Genomic DNA, 23,320 nt, shown 5'->3' on the forward strand with positions numbered 1-23,320 from the left:
CCAAGCACCACTGCCTGCAGGGACTAATCCAAAGGGCACCAAAAGGAATGAAATTTGGCAGATGGATGTGTTCCATTTTGCAGAATTTGGAAAATTAAAATATGTACATCATACCATTGACACTTATTCAGGATTCCAATGGGCAACTGCTTTAAGCTCAGAAAAGGCCGATTCAGTAATCACTCACTTATTAGAAGTCATGGCCATCATGGGTATACCTGCGCAAATAAAGACGGATAATGGTCCAGCTTATGTCTCTAGAAAAATGAAACGGTTTTTTGCCTATTACAATATTAAGCATGTTACAGGCATACCCTACAATCCTACAGGTCAAGCAGTCATTGAAAGATCAAATAGGACGATAAAGGAAATGTTAAACAAGCAAAAGGGGGTGGAGAATACCCCCAGAAATAGATTACATAATGCTTTACTAACTTTGAATTTTCTCAACGCTAATGAAAAGGGGACAACGGCTGCAGAGAGACATTGGATAATGGAAAAGTCTGTTGAATTAAATCAACCAGTTTATTTCAAGGATGTGCTAACCTCACAATGGAAGCCAGGGGATGTGCTGCGTTGGGGAAGGGGTTTTGCTCTTGTCTCCACAGGAGAAGAAAAATCGTGGATACCATCAAAATTAATAAAGGTTCGGTTTGAAGAGGAGAACCCCCTTGGAAAAGAAAAATAACAATTCATGCACAAGGATGGTGACCATACTGATGGTAAGAAACATATAGTACGGGGGCAGGGTTTTTTTCTTATCCCCACAGGAAGACACTCACCTTCAAAGGACCTGAGGGACCCTGCATACCTTGAATATTGATGAATTGGAGCCAATTGCAACCCAACAAGGATCAGCATTAACATTGGGTAAGCTCGGTGAGTATAGAAAACAATTTTTGTATGTGTGTCAATATGCATTTCTTCATAGATATTCAGAGCTGGTTTCTTGGAGTTGGACTCTGGCCCAGTCCCTCTCCAATTCCAAGCTTGTTTATAAGAGATTTCTCAGAGTTTCTGTCTCAGGTTAGGAGTAATATTATGAGACAGAATATTAATAACAATAATGTTGATAATGGTACCAATATATTTGCCTTCTTTGCCTTCATTCATATCTATGGTTGTTTTTAATGCACCTTTCATTGAAGATATGCACGTATACGTCTGTATGTGTCCTTGTAGATAATGCTTATCTCTCTCACAACAAACGACAAAAATTTTTTTTTTCTTCAGTAATCTTTGCAGTTTCCAGGATGAAGACGGGGCCCCGCAACATCAACTCCAACTAGTTATTATGACGTCATGTTTTAGTAGCGCTAATATTTGGCCTGTTTTTTGGTACCAATTGCACAGAACACTTTTGAATGGTGCACATTTTTGACAACGTTCTGGCCTCACTTTTCAAAAAAAAAAAAAAAAAAAAAAAAAAAATTCAGAGGCTGGACACATTTTTCCTAGACGAAATGTTACCCTGGGTATTCTACCATCATTTGCTTTCACAGGAACCCCTGGGAAGAAAAGTCGCCCCTATGTCAGCTGGAAGCAATCTTGGATGACGACGCCCCCCCCCTCCCAATAAAGTTTACCCTCAGATTTAGGGACACTAATTGGCGGCTGGTATAGGGTGGTCGGGTTGTGGAAGGCTTTATATGGACTCAGGGGTATAATTTATGTGTATATCTATATGTATTTAAAAAAAAAAAAAAAAAAAAAAAAAAGGGGGGGGGGAGGGAGGGATTAACTGGTGATCTGAAGGAATAATTGATTTTTGTGAGTTATTGTTTTTCTTTTTTTTAAAAAAAAAACTATATGAGTGTTGATTCTTGTATATTGATATATTGAACATTATATGAGAGTATGATACCACCTCTGTTTGAAACAATTGTTATATTGACATTGTTTACTATATTGCAATGTACATCTCTACCTCTGATATTATTTATGTAATGACATTGTTTACCATATTGCACTGTACATTTCTACCTCAGATATTATTTATGTAAGGACCCTGTTTACATTTGGAAATCATTGTCTTCATTTTTTGCACAGTCGTCTATTCTATTAGTCATACAGTTACATAAGTGTTGAGAATTATATGTTGGTCATATTTATATTTAGGACAATCAGGTTTTTTAGACACATAGAGGTTGTATTTAGTATAGATAGCATAATCTTCAACCTCTTTGAAGAACTGTAGAACATGGCCTTTAATCTAACCTACAGTTTTGTATTTTTGAGACACAATCACTCCTGGCAACAATGCTCTACTCCCGAGAGAACGTTGAGCACCAAAGACACTCCACTGGGAGTTTGTCTTCTACTTGGCAGAACTGGCCTTGGGGCAAAGAAAAGCCCATACCTCCATTACTGACTAAAGTACAAAATATCCATAAGTGGATAAAACAGAATTGTCTTATCTTGCCAAGACAGGATAGGATAGTTCTACTAAAGGTTCCTTGCCATTGTATAATGGTATGTCAGGTTTTTTCAGGCCTCAGCCAAAGTTGGTTGCCTCAACATTGCTATCAAGACTTCGTGTGGTTGCCCAGGTAGTCAATTGTCTCTGTCTTCTGTTGCACATTTTGGAAGTTTCTCGTTTGTGCTTCCTGGTTGCTTTGGTAATTTTACTCTCCTTCTCAGATCTTTGATGGGGTTGAAGATTAGATAATGGTAGCTACCTTCTAGATTATTTAGACTTCTCAAAGTAGAGTGATTAGAAAAATTCTTCGTTATATACTTCTCGCCTGATATTGTTTACTTTTTGTAATTTTATATGATCAGTTCCCATTGTATATAGTTGTATTTGGTTTCTGAATCTGTCTTATTTAGACAAAAAAGGGGAGATGTTGGGGCAGCTGGCCCAATCCCTGCGTTCAGGGGCGTGGCTGCTCCAGCGGGGTAGCCATGCCCCTTAAATAGGATTGGGGAGCCGGAAGGCGCCCCGTTCGTTTTGCCCCGCGCTCACTCCGCTGGACCCTTGGTTCTGTAAGTTCCCTTATCTCCCTTTGTATTAAACTTGAATAATTATAAAAGGACTATTTTTGGTTATTTCCAATCTTCGCCGCATCAATCTGGGCTCTGCTGAGTCCTTTGAGGGTGATTGCACACCTGTTCCCTTGGACCCTTCCTGAGCCCAGCTTCTCAAACACCCTGCATGAGCACTGGTATGGTTGTCTCATGTGGGGAAGTCTGTGAACCCCTGCCCACGTAGTAATAACTTCCCTGTCCCTTGACAGCTGGAGCAGGGTTTCTCACTCCCTGAGCTTTTTAGCCCTTTTTATTCTCATCGCTCATTCCCAAGAGTCTTAGTGATTCTGGTAATCAGTTAAAAGGTCCTTATGGGTTATGGGAAAGATGGGAGTTGCCCCGAGAGCTTTAACCTGCACAGGTCAGGGGCTGGCTAAGCTCTTGTGGTGGATGTTGATTGGACCAACTCAGCAGTGTTTGGTTAAAGGGGTGCTGGCTCACGGGGTCAGCGAAACTGGCCTGGTGCTTTTTCAGTGATATGTTGTTTGTTTGCATCATGATTCCTTGTGTTCTAATAAATCAAACCCCAAATGGGTCAAATGAAAAAGATACTTTATTGTCTTCTGTAACCCAACTTCTCAGGGGTGGGGCTGTCTTCATGAGCTGGTCTGTGCAGGACGCAAATGGCACTACTACAAGGACTCTGGCATTTTCTCTCCAGACGTTTTGGCTTTTCTCCCTTTGGTGCTTAGTTATTCATAGGCAGGCTGTCCCCTCAAACTCACAGGGATGCTGCAGAGGCTCCACAACACATATCTCCTCGGTTTCTCTTGCACAAGGCACAGCATAGTCAACCACTCTGTAGTGGAACGATTAGCCTTGTGATACTTGGCTTCCTGTGTACCTGGAAATAGGAGAGACCCTGGAGATCGGATGTGTCCTTTCCTCAGGGCCACTGCAAAAGCTTCCTGGTGTTTGGTTGCTGCTGCTGTTGCTTGGTAACAGAACCCGGATTCCTACTGAATATTCACCATCCACGTTATGAGTGTATGCTTCAGGGCTGAATTTTGGTTCATTCTTATTTTGGCCCCTTTCATCTCAATTATGAGATTATGCCTTGACAAAAATATGTTCTACAATTTCATCCAAGACATAGGTGAGGGACATCTGCAGCTTTTTATGAAGCATCTCCCTGAACTTGAGAAAGGCTACTGAAGAAAAGATAACCTCTTGGTTTAGAGATTATTGTCCAGAGGCAGGGGCGAGAGTCATTGTCATGATTTGGTGGCTATAGAAGTAACCCAAGGACCAAGCACAAAAGATAAAGCAGTTGGGCTGAGGGCTGTCTCTCAAAAAGATGGAAGGAACCAAGGGCTTTGATGACATCTCAGAACTCTAGTATTGAGCAACATGAAAGTCACCTTCAGAATTCTTATTATGTGGGACAATAAATTCTTGTCAATTAAATTCTTGTGTGTTACACTTTTTTATTGAAAGAGGAAGTGCTCTTTGCTGCTTGTGTGATCTCCTGGCCTGTACTATAAAGCTGCATGGTTTTACTTTTACAGTACACTCAACGGAAAGCATTCTAAGTGGTTCCTGACCACTAACCCTGTAATTGACTGCAGCCTGGATGGCCCATATCTCTTTCTTCTACAACTTGGATTAGTTTACCTTATCAAATCTATGGGCTGAACATGGAAGATGAAGCGTGTCCATTGAGCAATGAGAACATGAGCTCCATAAAATACTCAGGCACTGAAGCAAAAATACTGAATATACAGCATCATTTGACTGAGCACTTCTTCCAGCATTTCAGACTGGGTACACGATGGGTGTGGGAGTGTGCCTGGTCTGGAGGCCCAGCAAAGTCAACTCTTGCAGATGCTTTAGACCAAGGAGAGACCTGCTAACACTCTTTTTTTTTGTTTTTTGTTTTTCGAGACAGGGTTTCCCTGTAGTTTCTAGAGCCTGTCCTGGAACTAGCTCTTGTAGACTAGGCTGGCCTCGAACTCAGAGATCCACATGTCTCTGCCTCCCGAGTGCTGGGATTAAAGGCGTGCGCCACCACCGCCCGGCTCCTGCTAACACTCTTAATTCATGTCAATGCCCCGTGAAGACTTTCTGTTATGGTCTTTGGTCTCCAGCTTTGGACCATAAGCCATGTTGAGATCACACTGAACACAAATATGACTCATGGATGGATAGATGGGGAGCTTTGCTGGAAGAGCCACCAGGCCTTCTTTTGATAGGCAGTTTTAGCCCTCCTGTGGTTTTCTGGCCCTCATCTCATGTCCTTCCTGAAGGTCAGTTGTCTCATGGCTCTCAGAATCAGTGTGGCGTGCAGAAGAGGAGGGCTCAGACCCTGCTCTGCTTGGGGATCCCTTTCCTGTTGACTGGAATGCCATTGGTCAGGAGAAGTTGGCAAGAGGGATTAGTTCATGAAATCCTGGAGACCTGGCATGTTTTCTGTAAACAGGGGTGGTTTGTGCTATTCCCTGTTTCATCTTTGCCGAATGTGCTTCGCATCTGAGGATTTAAACAGTACATAAAGAATCCGGGAGAATTTCTGTATTTCCGTGTACGAACTTAAGTAACTTTATGTCGAGGTAAACGAATCAATAACAAACTGCTTCTCACCAAAGTCATTTCCTCTGTGGCTGCAGATTAGCATATTTTACCTAGATATAATTAACCTTAACACGATTGTTTTTGTTTTTTAAAAAACCTCCTTATTCAGATTGTTTTTCAGAGGGGAAGGAAACTGAGATTTCCAAGAACCTTTGTTGGAGGGCGGGGAGGATTGCACAGGGTCAACTACCCTGGAGTCAATGAAATCTTAATGGACTCCATATCTCTTAATGCTCACTCATCTGTGCCGACAGCACCAGAGCGAGGGCCTTTTGCATTCAGAGAGCTTCCAGAACTGACTCCACAGGACACGCCCTCCATCTGCCTGGGCCTCTAGTTTGCCCCTGACTTTTCACTCCTCTGTGTCCCTGATCCTGCTGGGCTGGATCACTGGATTCTCCTTTCAAGACAAAAGCAGAAAAAAGATGCTCTCTGGGATAGTTCTCTCTACTATTCCCTCTAATTGCCTTTAAAAAATATAACAACCAAACCACACACTGACACACACACACACACACACACACACACTCACTCACTCACTCACACACACGAACCAAAAGCCACCTATGACTGAATCCTTTCACATCACTTAAAGGAGACAGCCGTGTTTGGTGTGATTAAAAATGAGTATTTATACAGCTGTCCTGAGGTTCTTGCTCCTGATGAAGATTGACCTTTGACCTTGCTGCCTGAGTCCTTCCACACAAAACAGTCAAGCTCCTCATTTGGGCAGTGCAAGGTTTGGGTTCAGGAGCAAGTAGTGCCAACTCTTCCTTGATGCCATTTCTGCATCTGGGATGTCAGTACCTGCGGGGAACCAAGCAATAAGGGATAAACTTTAAGACTCTCTGTCCGCGTCTTTTGTTTGAACGTCCGCAAGGCTATTTTACAGAGTTTCCGAAAACGCCCCCAGAGAAGGTAGGGGAATCCACCAATGTCCTTTGTGAGTCTGGCGGGAGCTCTGGGCACTTTGGCTCCCAGTGACACCCCAGACCTGGGGCCTCCCCTACCTTAAGCGGTCCTTGACTGGCGTCCTTCAGGGAAGAAGGGGGCGGGGTATCTGGGGATAGATACATCCGCACATAGCCGCGCGTTTCCCCACCAAAGCCCCGAGAGGCGGAAGAACCAGAGCTCAGCATCTGGCTGATGTTCAATCGCTCACGGAGGAACAAGCTTCTGGCAGCTTTGGGTCATTTTGAGCCCATTCTGCCTGGAACTGAATGCAGGGGCAAGATCGGGTCACCACCTGCGGGCCGGGGGCGGGGCGGGCCACACACGCTGAGGGACGCGGAGGCCGGGGGAGAGCCGGGAGTTAGGAAAATGTGACCCTGCGACCCCGAACGCCGCCAGGCTCCCTCTCCTGCGCTCCACCTGCTTGTCTGCGACCAGCTGCCGGCCGGCCATGGCCAGCCCCGCGCCCTTAGTGGCTTCCATCAGTCACCAAATGGTGGCTCTGCAGACCCTGCAGCTACTCCAGCAGGAGTGGGGCTGGGGCGACGGTCCTAGCGCCCCCGGAAGCCCACGCGGCCCGGACCACGTGCCCGTCGCCCAAGCTCGTCGCCCAGGCCAGATGAGGACTCGGCGGGGGCTGGGACGCGGGGTCGCAGGAGCGCGGAGCTCCCCCGAGGCAGGCGGGCTGCGGGGCGCAGAGGGGGGCGCCGAGCTGCTGCCCTTCCCCCGGGACCGCGGGCCCTGCACCCTGGCGCGGATGGCCATGCGCAGCGCTCTGGCCCGCGTGGTGGACTCGACCTCGGAGCTGGTCAGCGTAGAGCAGACTCTGCTTGGGCCTCTCCAGCAGGAGCGGCCCTTCCCCATCCACCTGAAGGTGAGTCTGTCTTGCTGTCCTTTTGGCCTGCAGTGGCTGCTGGATGGAGTGGAGCAGGGTGTGGTCAACCTGCCGTGGGCGGGGAATGGGGGGGGGGGACAACAGGAGATAAGCATTGAGAGCTGGCATATGGGACAGAGAGCTTGAGAACCAACCACCTGGGGTCTGCCTGACTGAAGAACTAGACCCAGACCTGGATCAGGACTTTGTGTGTGTGTGTGTGTGTGTGTGTGTGTGTGTGTGTGTGTGTACATGTGTGTAGGGGGTGGAGTGCGGGATGAAGAGGAAGAAGTCTTGTCAAGATCCACTTGTCACATGAATCATTTTTTTTTCTACCCGTGGAAGTCAGCCGCCCCTCCTTCCTCCTCCAAGCGTATAACCTTAAGTACACTTTACGTCCCTAGCTGCATAGATTATGACGGCATCACCCGCGTTTATTTAAAGCTCCCGCACACTGGTGAATCACAGTTATTTTGCATAAATCCAGTTCCTCACGGAGGAGTGCAGAGACCTGATGGAGAACCTAAATCCTCATAAAGTGTGCTGAGGGCGGGGGGGGGGGGGGGGGGGGGCGGGGGGGGGGTGGGAGTCCTAGATGTTGACAGGCTTGCTGATAGTAACAGGGACTCCTGCTGAATATGGATGGGGCAGAACTGGGAAGAGATCTGAGGTAGGTTGGGGTCTAGGGTTTTGGGGTCCAGTCCTGGCCTTGCCGTTACCTAACCTAATTGTGCTTGTTAGATTTTTATTAACTTGACACAAGCTAGGGGTCACCAGAGAAGAGCAGGCTTCAACAGAGAAAATACCTCGGTCAGATTGACTGTAGGCAAGTCTGTGGGGGCATTTTCTGAACTAATGATTGATGTGAGAGAGGAGGGGGGAAGAGCTCACAACTCACTGGGCAGTGCCACCCTTGGGTAGCTGGTCCTGCATTAGTCCTGGACTGTACAACAAGCCGTAGGGAGCAAGCCAATAACCATGGTTCCTCTATGCCCTCTGCTTTAGTTCCTGCCTCCAGTTCCTGCCCTGACTCCTTCATGAAGGGCTATAAACTGCAAACTGAAATAAACCATTTCCTTCTCAGGCTGCTTTTGGTCATGGTGTTTATCACACCAATAGGAAGCAAACTAGGACTTTGTCTTAAAGTCACACATTTTTGGGACCTGCTGGCTTTCAAGTTGTGGCCAGGAGCATCATCTTGTCCGTCACTTAGGAGTCCAGAGGAGACGGGGTGCTGTAGAGAGCTTGGTGCATTCCTTAAGGGTTGATGCTGTTCTTACTCTGCGAGCCCAAGTTTGGAAAACATGCACTATATTTAAGTTGCATCAACATCATAGAAATTCAAATCAAACATCACCAAACAGTGTCTGAAGCAGGGGTGTCTCTCTCTTCCTTCCCCGCTCAAGAAAAAGTTTAAATTCTACCAGTGTGTGACTAGTATTGGTTGTGAATTACATACTGATTTCATTGAGTTTAAAATGTGAAGGAATGTGTATCTCGGAACTGATGAAATTTCAAGTGCCATGTAATATTAAAAACATGTTAGAAATACATATGGGTATTAGTAGCTTTTGGTCACTGTGACCAAAACATTTGGTCATATTGGTATTGATGGAAATACTTTAAAAGAGGAGAAGTTTATGTTGGTTTAGCCTTGACCTCTTTTACTCTTTGATGACACTGGGGAGTGAACCCAGGACCCCACACATGCCAGGCAGTAACTCACCCACTGAGTTATTTCCCCAGTGACAGATTTATTTTTGGCTTACAGTTGCAGAGAGATGTTGGTCCATCCTCTGGGGGAAAGCATAGTGGAACTGCTTCTTGGTGGTTGGACATCGTGGGGACTTGTAAGGAAAGAACAGGATGTATAGGTGAGGGTTAGGGATGGTCTTTACTCTTCAAAAGCCTACCTCCACCACAAAGGCCACACCCTCTAAAAGCTGTACAGCCCTAACTCAAGTTGAGCCATTCACGGTAGGACAATCTAAACAGGAACCGTGGGTGTTTTTCATATTCAAGCCTGTAGCAGTGTGTTGTGGAATATTAGTTTAAGATGTGTTTTATTTGTTTATGCTGTGGAATATTTGTTTTAATGATGAAAATGTGTTGCATTCCTTTATGTTGCTTTTGTCTAACTCTGTAAAGCTGTGTTACTTTGCCTGTTGGTCAATTAAAGAACTGAATGGAATGGCCAATAGTTAGGCTGGAGAGAGAAATAGGCAGGGCTGGCCGGCAGAGAGAATAAATAAATAGGAGAAATCTAGGGAAGAGAGAGGAGGAGGAGGAGGAACGAGAAAAGGAGGAGAAGAGGATGCCAGGGTCCAGCCACCCAGCCAGCCATGGACTAAGAAGGAAAGAAAGATACATAGAATAAAGAAAGTTAAAAAGCTCAGAGGCAAGAGATAGTTAAAGAGAAACGGGATAATTTAAGTTAGAAAAGCTGACTAGAAACAAGCCAAGCTAAGGTCAGACATTCGTAAGTAAGAATAAGTCTCAACTACAGTGTGATGTCAGATACGCAGGACACAGACAGGCTAGCAACTCGAGAAGCTGAATGAAGGATACGTGTTGCCTAAGGTAGTCTATGAAGGCTGCTTGGGGGAAGCAACCTCTCTCTCTCTCTCTCTCTCTCTCTCTCTCTCTCTCTCTCTCTCTCTCTCTCCCTCCCTCCCTCCCCCCCTCCCTCCCTCCCTCCCTCCCTCCCTCTCTCTTTCTCTCTCTCTCTCTCTCTCTCTCTCTCTCTCTCTCTCTCTCTCTCTCTCTCTCTCTCTCTCTCTCTCTCAATGACTGTGTGCTTTCCACATTGGGAGATACCAGGAGGCTGTGTGATGTAAGCCATGAGCACCGATGCAGCTGGCAGCAGCGAGGGGTTCAGTTTGGAAGAAGGACGAAAGTGATTCTGGACACTTGGGACTGAGAAGGGAAAAGGATTGCTTGGCACCCTAGAATACTAGACAGATTAGCCACAGATGGCTGGGTTTCGGTGTGAGTCAGGTCAGGGGTGATGTTCTGAGGAACAAGAACCCTAATGCCACCGGCACTGAGATTGTGGTGTTTTGTTCAGTACAGTGGCCACTCATACTCGGTGATCCTTCAGGCATTTCTAAAGGTGACGTAAAGCCCTAAGAACCTTCTATCCTTCTCTGGGTGTCTTTATCTAGATCTTACTCATCCTCTGGGAAAACTGAGGCCAATGAACCCAAATATATTCCTTTCCCGCTGAGCTATTGCATGTGTATGTGGTGTATGTTGTGTGTGTTTATGTGTGGTGTGTCTGTCTGTGTGTATTGTATGTGGGGTGTGTGTATTGTATGTGTGTCTGTGGTATGTGTGGTGTGTGTGTGTGTGTGTGTATGTATGCGCGCGCTCTGCAGTGTATATACATGTACATGAGGAGATCACAGATCAGTGTCAGGGATCTTCCTCAGTCACTTGCTACCTTTTTTGGAGACAGGGTCTCTCACTGCACCTGAAGCTCACTAGTTTGACCAGAGAGGCTGACTAGTAAGCCCCAGGGATCTTCTTTTCCCTGCTTCCTTGGCCCTGGAATTAGGTGGTATTACTACTCACCTGGTGTTTCGCTTGCTGTGTTTTAACGTGGGTGCTGAGGATATGAGCTCGAGTTATCATGCTTACCCAGAAAGCACTGTGCCGACTGAGCCAGCTCCTGGTTCTTCCACCCACCTTTCTTCTCATCTCAAACACATCCTCATTTCCCTCCTGTGTGTTCTTTCTCGTTCCACTGAGGTGAATCCTTTGCTTGCCCCTATGTGTGCTTTCAACAGAGCAGAATACCCAGACCTATTGTATGCACCCTGTAGTTTAATCTATAAATTAGCTAAGTAAGGGATTAACTACAGTAACGGAAAGTAAACTAGAACACTCAGTAACCGTGCACACTTGCATATGAACCCTCCCTCTCTCTAATCTCATGCTGAACTCACCCCTGTGATGATAGCCCGGGATAATGCGATGCCTACGTGTGGTAAGGTGAATGACAGAGGCCTTAGGACTTAGCATTAGGTGTTTATATAAGAAGTCATGAACACGAGCTCAATCAGTGTAGTATCTGCGTTGGCTAAAAAGGATCTAATATACAACTTGGAGCCTGGGCAAAGGACTGATTAATATCCTGGGCAAGGTGCAAAGGGCCATTGCAAGACTATACCACACTACGATACTGCTAAAGAAATACAAGTTCATGGTTGTCAGTAGCCACAGCTAGGGAACTGCTTGTTACTTGAGACAAACCTGTGCTTTTATGGTCCTATGGCTAGTTTATTTGCAGTTTTGTAATGGTTTATAATGGAGAGAACACGAAAGCGTTCTGAAATGAAATTTTGGGGAAAGAGACCAGCAGGCTCTAAAAGTTTTGCTTGACTGCTGGGCATGAACTCCACAGGGTTTGAGCGCCATGAGCACACCTGTGTCTTGCTGGGACTCATCACGAAAGCTCTTTTCACCAGACTCTCCCCCTTGTAAACTGTGCCAAGCCCAATGCGAAAGCATGAGGAGGCTTCGGCATGATCCTCCACAAGTAAAAACGTGGAATTTCCTGTGGACGACAGACTCTATGGTGGTGGTACGCACTCAGGTTCCCCACTGCACATTTTGTTGATGCACAGTTACGTATCTGTTTGAGTGTGGCCTTGGGCTCAGGGCCTTGTTCACTTGGAGGTACACAGCCGCTGATGAATCAGGTGAGGTTGGGGAAGTTCCCAGCTGTCCACAGTCCTCCTCTACGGCAGGAAACATTGTTCCCATTCCACTGACGCATGTCCTGTGGAGACTCCCGATGGTCTGAGTCGTGTTTGTGGTTAGCACTGCCCTGGGTTGCAGAGGAGGCGCTGGTGTGCTGGCTAGGTGGATGTTTAAGGGCAAGGTGTTGCCCCCAAGAGACCCAGGAAAGGGCAGCTGTTTTCTTCTCCCTCTGCCGTTGCCCCTGCCCCTGTGTCTATCTCTGTCTCTGAGTCACAGCCCCCTCACCATTTTCTTTGCCTCTCTTCCTGTTCTTCCTGCTCTCTGTGGATAATGTTAGGATGGGATTTAGAGGAAAACAGGAAGAAAGGTGCTCATGAGGCCATTGGAGCTCCAGCTCTGGATGTGACCATCTTGAGTGAACTTAACTCTGACATCGGAAGGTTGCCAGCCTAAGTTATGCAGATCTCTAAGTGACTTTGGAGGTGACATGGCAGGTAAAAACATCACCTTTGTGACTTGAGGTGGTGGTACAGTGCTTACCCTGTACATATAGGTTCTTTCTTTCTTCCTATGTAAAAATGGTATTGTGTATCTGCAGTTCCATACGGGGAGGCAGAAACAGGAGCATCCCTGGAGTTTGCTAGCCAACTAGCCCAGCTCCAGGATCAGTGAGAGACCATGTCTCAAAGAAGAATGGGGTGGGACTGGAGAGATGGCGCAGAGGTTAAGAGCACTGACTACTGTTCCAGAGGATTTGAGTTCTATTCCCATCACCCACAGGGCAGCTCACAACCATCCATCAATCCAGTTTCAGGGCATCTGACCATCCTTTCTGACCTTCATGCATATGTGCAGATAAAAAACATCCATACACACAAAAATATAAATGTGTATTTTTAAAAGGTAGAGGGATAGGGAGACAGTTCAGTCAGGAGAGTGCTGTATAGGCGTAGGAAAGACCTGAGTTCAGATCTCCAGAACCCATGTAAAAGCCAGACAGCATGGCATGTGCCTGTAAGCCCAGTGCTTGGCTGAGTAGAGACAGGCGGATGCCCGAAGTCCATTGGCTGCCCGTCTAGTCAATTGATGGGTTCAGGTTCACTGAGAGACCTTGTCCCCTCGAATAAAGGCAGAAAATAACTGAGGAGACATCTGATGTCAGCCTGTGGCCTCCAGGTATTTGTGAATGAAGATGCACACAGTATACACCACACACACACACACACACACACACACACACACACACACACGAACACATACCCACATCCACTTGTAGGTTGTTTAAGCATCGTCTGCATTTGAGAGCCTGTGACATCACACGTACTTCTGGATTTATTCACCATCAAGTGCTGCTTTCAGAAAGCAAGCCCTGAAGCTCCTGCTGACAGATGCCTCCTGTCTTCAAGCCTTCAGTTCCGAAGGCAGTGTTTATTTTCTGTAAGATTCTGGAAAGGGCTTGACTTCTCCCTTTTATGCAAAGAACTTGAAGCCATACTTCTTTTCAGGTTTTTTTTTTAAATACTGTTCAAACATTCCAGACATATACATTATTAATAAACGCAATATCCAATGCAAGAAATCCCCAGGGCAACAGTGTTTCTAAGATATCTCCTTCATACTGAATGGGAGCTCAGAGCTGAGGAAGGGAGAATGCCCCTGGGCAGGCCACTGTGGCTGGATAGAGTAGAGACAGTCCTTTATGCCACTATTATTAATTATATTTTGTAGATAAGAAAATGGATTTTCCATAGATAGATTGTCTGAAGGTGACCCATCAAAGGGCAGAACCAGCGTGTTGATGGCAATTGCTTTACTCTTGAGAGAATGGGCTCCGCCTGCTCAGAGGGAGGCCCATCCTGATACCCATGATGCCCTGAGTGACATAGTCACAGGTGCTGGGAAAGAATATGCTACCTTTGGAGAAGGTTACTGTTTTACCGTTACAGGAAAGAGTTCTGATAACATAATAAAATAATAATAATGATGATAATAATAATAATAATAATAATAAACAGTTGTTTTTAAAAATTGTGTTAGACTGGAGACTTGGTTAGTGGGTAAAATCTTTTGGCATGCAAGCCTTGGGATCTGAGTTTAATCCCCAAACCTGTGATGGAAGGAGAGAATGGACTGCCAAAAGTTGCCCACCCTCCCCCGACCTCCACGTGTACACATCAGTGTGTGCACATGTGAGTTAGCATGTGTGTGTACACAAACATATACACACATCATAATACACTTACAATACTGATGAATCAATGAAACTGTAATCTTCTTGAAGTAACTTCATTGTATGAACATGGGTTTCTCTAATGTATCTGCATGGATTTTTGACAGTAACATAAGGAACACACAGTAGAAAGGACTCACCCAGCTTCTTAGGGACCCTGGACTGGGCACTGGTTCTAAGTGTGTCAAAGTCTGTTCTTCAAGAGGATGAACTCTCTGCAGTTTTCCCATGGACCTCTGCCATGTCCCATGTAGCTTGGGCCCAGGAACCATGGTTAAAAACAGGGAGAGAATAAACAAAGTTAAACAGATACATTTAGAGCAAACCTGTTGGTTGCCTTGACCTGGAACTGCAACATATTTATTAGGTACCGTACAGGGGGAGGAGTGAGCTAGTCCCGTCTCTGTAGCAAATAGTCTCAGGCTATGAACATCTGGAGGAAGAAGTCACAGTTGATAGTCTTTGCACTCACTGACCCATGGTCCTCATAAACACACACACACACACACACACACACACACACACACACACACACAAACACACACACGAACTCCGGAGAGAGTTTTCCTACCCATCTTGAGCTTGGTTCTTGTGGGTAGTGGCTTTGCCAATTGTCCCATACATCCAAGGCCTTGGGAGTGCCCCACAGGCCATGCCCGTGTCAAAATACACGCTCACCCAGGGCTTCCTCCTCTCACTACGGAGCTTCTCAGTTTTCATCATGTGTTTGGACAGATGCTCGTGTGCCTGTTCTCCTCGCTGCTTTGTTGGTTCTTTAGAGACAGGGAAACATGTTTCCTTGACTTTCTCCAGTGTAGTCACGTCACATAGCTTGATGCACATTTAAAATAAATTTGCTGCTTTATTAGATGAGTTAAACAGGGTTAGATTTAGTTAAGACATGGGAGGGGAATCTCAACACACTTGAAAAGGTCACCGGTGCCTTCAGTTTGGACCGCTGTAGCCGTCAACGCATTTCATAGGCAGAGTCTAAATTACAAAACACTTTAGATGCTCCCCCAAACTGTTTTCGGTGGCTCGGGTGTCTGGTTCTAACTCTGGCAAAGTGCTCAAAGAGTTGCAGGGTATTACATCATTTCTGGGAGTGCCTGGGACTTCCTGTGTAACAGTCACAGGAGACTACGGTTTGTCATCGAATGGAAGGCACCGAGAGTGAGATCATGGCCAGTATTGATCTTGTGTGTTTCCACTGAAAGCCGCAGAGCATTTAATGAGCCTTGACCGTGTGTCTGGGGATTCCAGTCTTCCCCAGCAGGAGCAGCGCTAAGCTGATTGAAGACAATGATTGGTGTACTCAGAGTTGGCACTCAGTCCTAGAAAGGAAGAAATCACCTGCTGTATTCCACCATCTCCAACCCCCAGTGAGAGAAAGAGTCACATGGGAAGCCAACTCCTAAATCATTTGTCTTCATTGACTGTTTCCGTATTTTAGAAAGGACTATAAGGAAAGACTATACTAAGATAATAAAATAAAAGCGACCTTGCAAAGCTCACCATAAGTCTGCAGTTTACCCAGGCCCTTGGGAACCAACTATAGACTTTTATAATTTCCCCCAAATATGCCCTTTTTGAGTCTTTACATAGTAAATGTGCAATAAACTTCAGGTTTCAGGCCCATGGGTTTTTCTTCTATTTTTTTATTTTTCATTTATTCTTGTTTTTTTTTGTGCAACAGTTCTGGCTGTCCTGGAATTCCCTCTGTAGACTAGGCTGGCCCCGAACTCACAGAGTGCTCAGATTAAAGGCATGCGCCACCACTACCCAGCTGGCTTATTTTTCAAGGCATTTTAATCTTGGCTAGGAGTGAACAGGCACACATCAGTACAGGTCTCGGCCATTCCCATAGCATGACTTCTTTGATCCTTCCACGTTGGACTTAGATTGGATTCCTTCTGTAGAGCAACTGGACTGTTTCCCTTTGTGTGGATTTGGGGGAAACAGTCCATAGTGACTTTCTTATTCTAAGCAATGTGATTCTGCAGTGTGGGTTGCCCCATCAACTGTAGGAAGATGATCCTGGAAGAACCTTGTACCTTCTGAGCAGAGACAAGAGACACATGAAGGTAGAAAGGCAAAATGCTTAGCAGATAATTAAGACAAGTTTTGTGTTTGTGGCATACTGGCATCCAGGGACAACAGGACACTCTCCTGCCTCAGCTCCAGGCTCTCACACTGGCCCTTCTGCAATGCAGTAAATTCTGCTTGTTTTGTTTCTTAGGAAATGCTAAAAAATAAACAGAAACCCAAATCCTTCTTTCTTAAGAAACAGTGCTTTCTTTGGAAGAAAATAGTTTCCTCTTCTATATAGCATTAGGAAGAAACGTTGGCCCCTCATTCTCTTAGTGACTAAACAGAGTCACTATGACTAAGGAAACTTATAAAATAAAGAATTTATTGGGGGCTTACAGTTAGGGGTGAGTCCCTGACCACCACAGTAGGGAGCATGGCAGCAGGCAGGCAGGCAGGCAGGCATGGTGCTGGAGCAGTAACCGAGAGCTAACATGTTAAGGCAGTGATGAGGCAGAGAGAAGATGAGCTAACTGGAAATGGTGTGGCCTTTTGAAACCTCAAAGTCCACCCCCAGTGACACACTTCCAACAAAGCCACACCTCCTCATCCTTCCCAAACAGTTCCACCAACTAGGGACCAGGTTTTCCATTATATGATCTTAGGGGCCTTCTCATTCAAATCCCTACTCCCTAACCTTGCCATTAACTTTCAGCTTTTTTTCCCATTGGTTGGGGGTGGGGGTGGCATTTTATGCTTTCCCCACCAAGCTATTGGGTTTAATTCTTCACTTAGGAACGTTCTGTCATTTTTTTCTTTTGCATATAGGCATGTAAGTCTTCATATCATTTTCCTTTCCACAATTTTGATAGTGTTACTGTGCCTGTCTACATAGAATATTTTCAAAGTTCTTTTTTTTTGGGGGGGGGGGGGGGTTAGACCTATGACTTATTTAGAAGTGCTTTTTAAAGTCATGTGTGTTTGAGAAGATAAGCTGCCCCACTGATTTCTCTTGCCTTGAACTGTGATTTTGGTATGACACAGACTTCCAGATGTGTTACGAAATGCCTCGTGATGACACGCTGGCATCCGATTCCACAAAACATTCCCTATGTGTTTCAGACAGTGTCTGTTTGATTATTTCCATTGATTCAAGCCAGTCTTTTCCAATCTGTATAGTTTATGCTGCATGATTTATTTTGTTGCATGATCTACCAGTTTGGGCTCTTAGGTTTTTCTGAGATAGGGGTCTCTCTGTGAAGCCCAGACTGGCCGTTTCTGGAGGTCATGTCCATTGCATTGCAAACCCTATAGTAGAATCTTGAGCATGGTAAACACCGAACAGTAAGAAGACCGGCTATTTGTGTATTTGTCACAGCTCTTTTAGGAACAGTAACAGAAATCCGGCTTCAACTAGCTGCAGTATAAATGGCTGTTCATTAACTCAGCTCGACGAGCAATCCTGGAGTTCCCTGTTCGAGTGTACCTGGGTCCGCATAGTCAAGAAAGTTCATTAGAGTCAGTCACTTTTAATCTCTTTGATCTACCTTTTGCCTTTGGAGACATCTTCCTTAGTACTTTGTCCTAAGGGTTACAAAATGTTTCCAAATAATCTGATCAAAGAGAGTTTCTCTCTTCTGGTCTGGTAGCAGTGGGATCAGTGGCATTTAATGGTCACCTGTATCTGACCAGGTCACTTGACTGGGTGTTGTCCCTCTGTCCATCGCTGATCAGTTCACGTGACTGGGCATGGACATTGTGTCGTTCCTGATCAGTTCATTTGACTGGGTGCGGTGCAATCTCATGGACCTGGGTCAGTTTTGGTCAAACCACCCTCCTATAAATACGAAGGGAGAGGGTAGTTCTCTGAGAAAAATCTGACAATCAGGCAAGGGATGCACACAAACATTCTCATCATCGATCTAATGTCCTGCCTGTTTGCTGTTCATTTCAGGATAGTGTTGAGTTCAGAAACATCTGCAGTCACCTGGCTCTACAAATTGAAGGACAGCAGTTTGACAGAGACTTGAATGCTGCGCACCAGTGTCTGAAGACCATAGTGAAGAAGTTGATCCAGTCACTTGCTAATCTCCCATCGGATGCCCATGTGGTTGCCTGCGCTTCCTTGAGACAGATCTTACAGAATCTCCCAGATGTGTGAGTGTGAGAGACAGCCAGTCTACAGCTGGCCGTGCTGAGAGACCCGGATCCTTCGCCTTCCTAAACAGCTAGCAGTGATGGTTGTTCATGTTCCCAAAAGGACTTGATATTTCATGTCTAAGTCTGACCACATGTGCGCCTGTAGCCTTCAGCATGACAGCATGCGAGTGCACATATTTTTAAAGTTGTAGTGCGTATTTTTTAAGTATGTTGACTTACTGCTGATTTTCTGACTGAAATATATTTCTCTCTGTGGAGCTAATAGGATTGTATATATATATGTATATATTTATTAACCATAGTAAGCATTGGGTTTGACTGAATGATATTTGAGTTTATATTTGTATTATTGTAGGCGATAAGGCTCATTGCGGATGTGTATAGTAGAAGGACCATGGAGCTCGTCACATTATGGGGAATGAATGGGACATTTAGTAACTGATACTTTCTGTTTGCTGGGCACTTCATTATAGGCAGTGACGGTGCTCTTTAGCCATAGAACTACAGGTTTCAGCCGTTGTGGGTCCAGCCCTGACATTCGTCATTCTTCACTGTGCAGGAAGCGCTGCTTCGAAACCTTGCACCACCATGTGCTGATCTGTACATTTGAAATGATAAACTACGGGCCACCAAGCTTATATGACATGTAAATATAAGTACATATGATTAAAGTCTCAATGTGGAACCATCCAACCTCTCTTACTGCTTTTAAAAATCCCAGGGGAGACAGGAAGGCGCCACTGCAAGAGGAAGGAGGGAGTGGGCGCTCTAGCGCTTCCCCTTGCGTGACCCGCCAATGGAGTCTGGAGAGAGAAGGTGGTTTCGTGGTTATTTCTTGGTGACAGTCATCTACATATGCTTCCTATTGTTCAATGATGGCTATCCCTGGAGCTCAGAAGGGCCCTACTGGGTCTATTGTGGAAACAGTATCAGGATTTTAGGGAAGAAGATCACAGTAGATACGAATGGCTTGCTTTGGAAAGAATTAATGACTGGGTTCATGTGGTGAGGTGTGTCTGTCTAAACTGAGTGTTAGTAATAAGCAAAGCCTCTTTTATTGAAAATATTGTTTTCATACAACAGATTCCTGTCACTGTTTCTCCTCTCTCGTCTCCTCCCAGATAAAACATAAAACCCTAAACCATATTATATAAGCAAAAGACCAATAAGATTTAAAAAAAAGTTCAAACAAAGCATCTGAGGCAAAGAATCTCCAAAAATACCACTGAGTTTGTTTCGTGTGGCCATTTACTGCTAGACATGGAACCTGCCATTAAATGTGTTTGTATCAGTGAGGCTCCATGGGAGAAAGCCAATTTTTCCTTTGTTAGAGATTGTCAATTAAAGAAAGCTTCTTAGAAATGTGATCTTCTGTCCACTTCCCTCTCTCAGTGTTGGGACCCATCTGACTTGGACCTGTATAGAAACTCTGCATGCTGCCACAGCCTGTGCGTGTTCTTATGTGGTCAGTCCTGTTGTGTCTAGAAGACTCTGTTTCCTGGGAGTCATTCTTTCCCTCGAGTTCTTAAAATCTTTCCCCTCCTCTTCCAGATATTTCCCCAAACCCTGAGTGGAGAGGCTTGATGAAGACATGCCACTTAGGACCAAGTGTTCTGAAGTGTGTCTCTGATTAGTCTCCTTCTCCTATAGAAGGAGGTGTCTCTGATGGTGGCTGAACTAGACACTGATCTATGGTTACTGCAGAATGTTGCTAGGAGTCATGTTATTGCTACATTCCTTCAACAGAGCGGTAGGATTCGGTTTGCTTTAGGTTCCTGCCCTATCACCCACACAGTAACAAGTAGGGTTTCCTCTCATGGAACGGGCCTTACGTCTACTCAGATACCAGTTGGTTGCTGTCCCATCTTTTGTGCCACTACTGCACCAACACAGCATGTGGTTAGGTCATCATTGTAGACTGCAGGATGTGCAGCTGGGTTGGACACTAGTCAGTAGGGGTGAAGGCTCTAGGTAGGCACCGGTTCCCCTTCTCCATGTTCAGTGAGATAAGGAAGTGTTGTCTTCATCAACAGGGCCTTTTTGAGAAGAGCAGCCAATAGCCTTGACAACAGCTTGAGCTGTTTGGGAGTTGATATGGAACCCTTTTGGCCAACAACTCAATTAGATGTAACCCACTCCTGGTACCTTTCACTTGGCGGTGAGAAATGTCTAGTTGGTGCTTCCCCCTACACCCCTATTATTTGGCAACTCCATTTAGATTTCTTTCATATATGTATTTATTTTGAGAAGCTTCTACTCTAGTAGGTTCCCATATGCTTCCCTCCCCCCTCAAATGGCCTCTAGTATTAGCTGCCTTTCCCTGTATGGCCTTCTTTATTTCCTTCTTCCCTTCCCTGTTCTGTTTAATCCTCCTATTCCAGTCTCCCCATCTCACCACGCGGTGGTTTGAAAGAAAATGGCCCCCATAGGCTCAGAGGGAGTGGCACTATTAGGAGGTGTGGTCTTGTTGGAGTAGGTGTGGCTTTGTTGGAGGAAGTGCATGCTAAGGGGTGGGCTTTGAGGTGTCGGAAGCTCAAACCAATTCACTTTCTGCTGCCTGAAGACCCGGGTGCAGAGCTCTCAGTTCCATCTCCAGCACCATGTCTGCCTGCGTGCCATCATGCTTCCTCCGTGATGATAATGGACTAAAGCTCTGAACTACACGCCAGCCCCAGCTAAATGGTTTTCTTTGTAAGAGTTGCCGTGGTCATGGTGTCTCCTCACAGCAATAAAACCCTAAGACACTAAGACACTCCATAACTATATATTCTATTTCCTCTTCCTTGGGAGATCCTTCCCTCCTCACTAGTCCCTTACTGTGTAACTAACCTCTGAGGTTATAGGGTTTGTAGCATGCCTATTGAAGGCTTAAAAGTTAACATCCACATATAAGTGAATACATACCATATTTTTCTTTTGGAGTTTGGGTTAACTCAATCAGGATGATTTTTTTCTAGCTCTATTAATCTACCTGTGAATTCCATGATTTTTTAAATAGCTGGCTAATACTCTATTGTGCAAACATACCACGTTTTCATTGTCCATTAATGGTTGATAGACAGCTAGGCTGTTTCCAATGTCTGACTATTAAAAATAGAGTAGCAATGAACATAGATGAGAAAGTGTCTCTGTAATAAGGTGTAGAATCCTTTGGGTATATGCCCAGGGTATGCTAGTTTTATGTCAGCTTGATACAAACTGTTGTCATCTGAGAGGAGGAAACCTCAATTGAGAAAATGCTTCCATAAGATTGGGCTGTAGGCTGTAGGACATTTTCTTAATTAGTGATTGATGGGTATCCTAGTTAGGGTTACTGTCACTGTGATGAAACACTCTAACCAAAGCAACTTGGGTAGGAAAGGGTTTATTTGGCTTACACTTCCACGTCACTATACATTATCCATGGAAATCAGGTCAGGGATTCAAGCAGCACAGGGTCTTGGAGGTAGGTGCTGATGCAGAAGCCATGGAGGAGTGCTGCTTATTGCTTGCTCCTCACGGCTTGCTCAGGCTACCTTCTTATAGAACCCAGGACCACTCGCCCAGGTGGAAGTGCTCTCTAAGCAGCTTGGAGAGGAAACCCTTTCCTCCCTGAGCTGCTTTGGCCAAGATATGTCACCACAGCAGTGGAAACTCTGACTAAGACATAACTTGGTACCAGGATTGTGGGGTACTGCTGTGACAGACCTGGCCATGCTGCTATGAGGAGGCTGTGGAAAGACTTTGGAATCTTTGGGATAGTAAATTCGTTCAGTGTTGAGAACTTATTGAGCTGCAGGAGAATGGGAGAATGTTGAAAGCAGTGCAAATGATGGAGGCCTGGCTCGTGGAGTGTCGGGAAGCAGAGACTCTGCTGAAGCTGAATAACCAGCTGTGATTGACAAGAGAACAGAATCACTACTTTGCTGGGACCACCGATGCCCATCAGCGGGAGCTGAAGAATTAGCTGTGATTAAGAAGAGACCAGCATTGCTGAGGTGAAGTCTTCTAGGAAGTGTTTCCTGAAAGTGTTCTGGAGGTGACCTAGGTTGTGACTTGTTCTGGCAACCAAACTTGATCCTGTGTAAGAGTCTCCCACGTGGCACTGGCTTTAAAGGCACGAAGGGATCATGGTGAGCACTAGGAGAGGCCAGGATAGGCTACTGATGAAGGTGCAGCCTCAGTAGTGATGGGAGCCCCAGGGTTGAAGGGGCCATGACGAGAAGTTGAGGCTTGACACCATGAAAACAGCCCAGGAGAAGCTATTGTTGAAAGTGTAGCCCAGTTGCAGCAGATGCCAGTATCATGGGATACCTCCCAAGAACAGCAACAGCCATGGAGTGGAGCCTGCTGGAGTGTAGAAGTCAAGCTGTGTGTGCGGCAGAGAGTAGACGAGCTGGAAAGCTGACCCAAGCTCTTTGGGGGATCCCAGAAGATCGTGAGTGGATCCTAGACACTGGGCATTGAATTATTTACCCTGCTGGAGTTTGGTTTTGCTTTGTTCCGATTTTGGCAGTGCCCTGGTTCTTCCCTCTTGAGGTAAGAAAGTCTTTATTTAGTTTATTTTTGATTTTACAGGAGTCCAGGGTTGAGAGACTTTAAGCTTTTAAAACAGATTTTTTTTAGAGGCTTGCGGAGATTTTTGAATTGTAAAAGACTAGATATTTTTACAGAGACAATTTTTAAAGTGTCTGAATTTGGACGGCTGTGGGATATTTTTTAAGTCTTAGAATTTTGTACTGTGATGTCTTTGTTATTGCGTATTGTGTGATCTCGGGAATGACCAAGAAAGGAAT

General features: G+C 45.4%; 1 protein-coding gene across 1 annotated transcript; it reads left to right on the plus strand.

Annotated features, from left to right (window-relative positions):
- Positions 1–7,000: 7,000 nt before the first annotated feature.
- On the plus strand, positions 7,001–18,546 carry Dleu7 (deleted in lymphocytic leukemia 7). The gene is made up of 2 exons (XM_038309595.1): positions 7,001–7,423; positions 18,340–18,546. Exons 1-2 carry the CDS (start codon positions 7,001–7,003, stop codon positions 18,544–18,546), a joined length of 630 nt encoding a protein of 209 aa, XP_038165523.1.
- Positions 18,547–23,320: the final 4,774 nt, after the last annotated feature.

Source organism: Arvicola amphibius, chromosome 13 (genome assembly GCF_903992535.2).
Source record: "Arvicola amphibius chromosome 13, mArvAmp1.2, whole genome shotgun sequence".
NCBI classification, from domain to species: Eukaryota; Metazoa; Chordata; class Mammalia; order Rodentia; family Cricetidae; genus Arvicola; species Arvicola amphibius.

What these genes read in the sequence shown, in the direction of transcription:
- Dleu7 (XM_038309595.1), top strand. Translation starts at nt 7,001, where the DNA reads ATGGCCAGCCCCGCGCCCTTAGTGGCTTCCATCAGTCACCAAATGGTG. An exon ending in CCTTCCCCATCCACCTGAAG is followed by an intron (nt 7,424 to 18,339) that starts GTGAGTCTGTCT and finishes TGTTCATTTCAG; the next exon opens with GATAGTGTTGAGTTCAGAAA.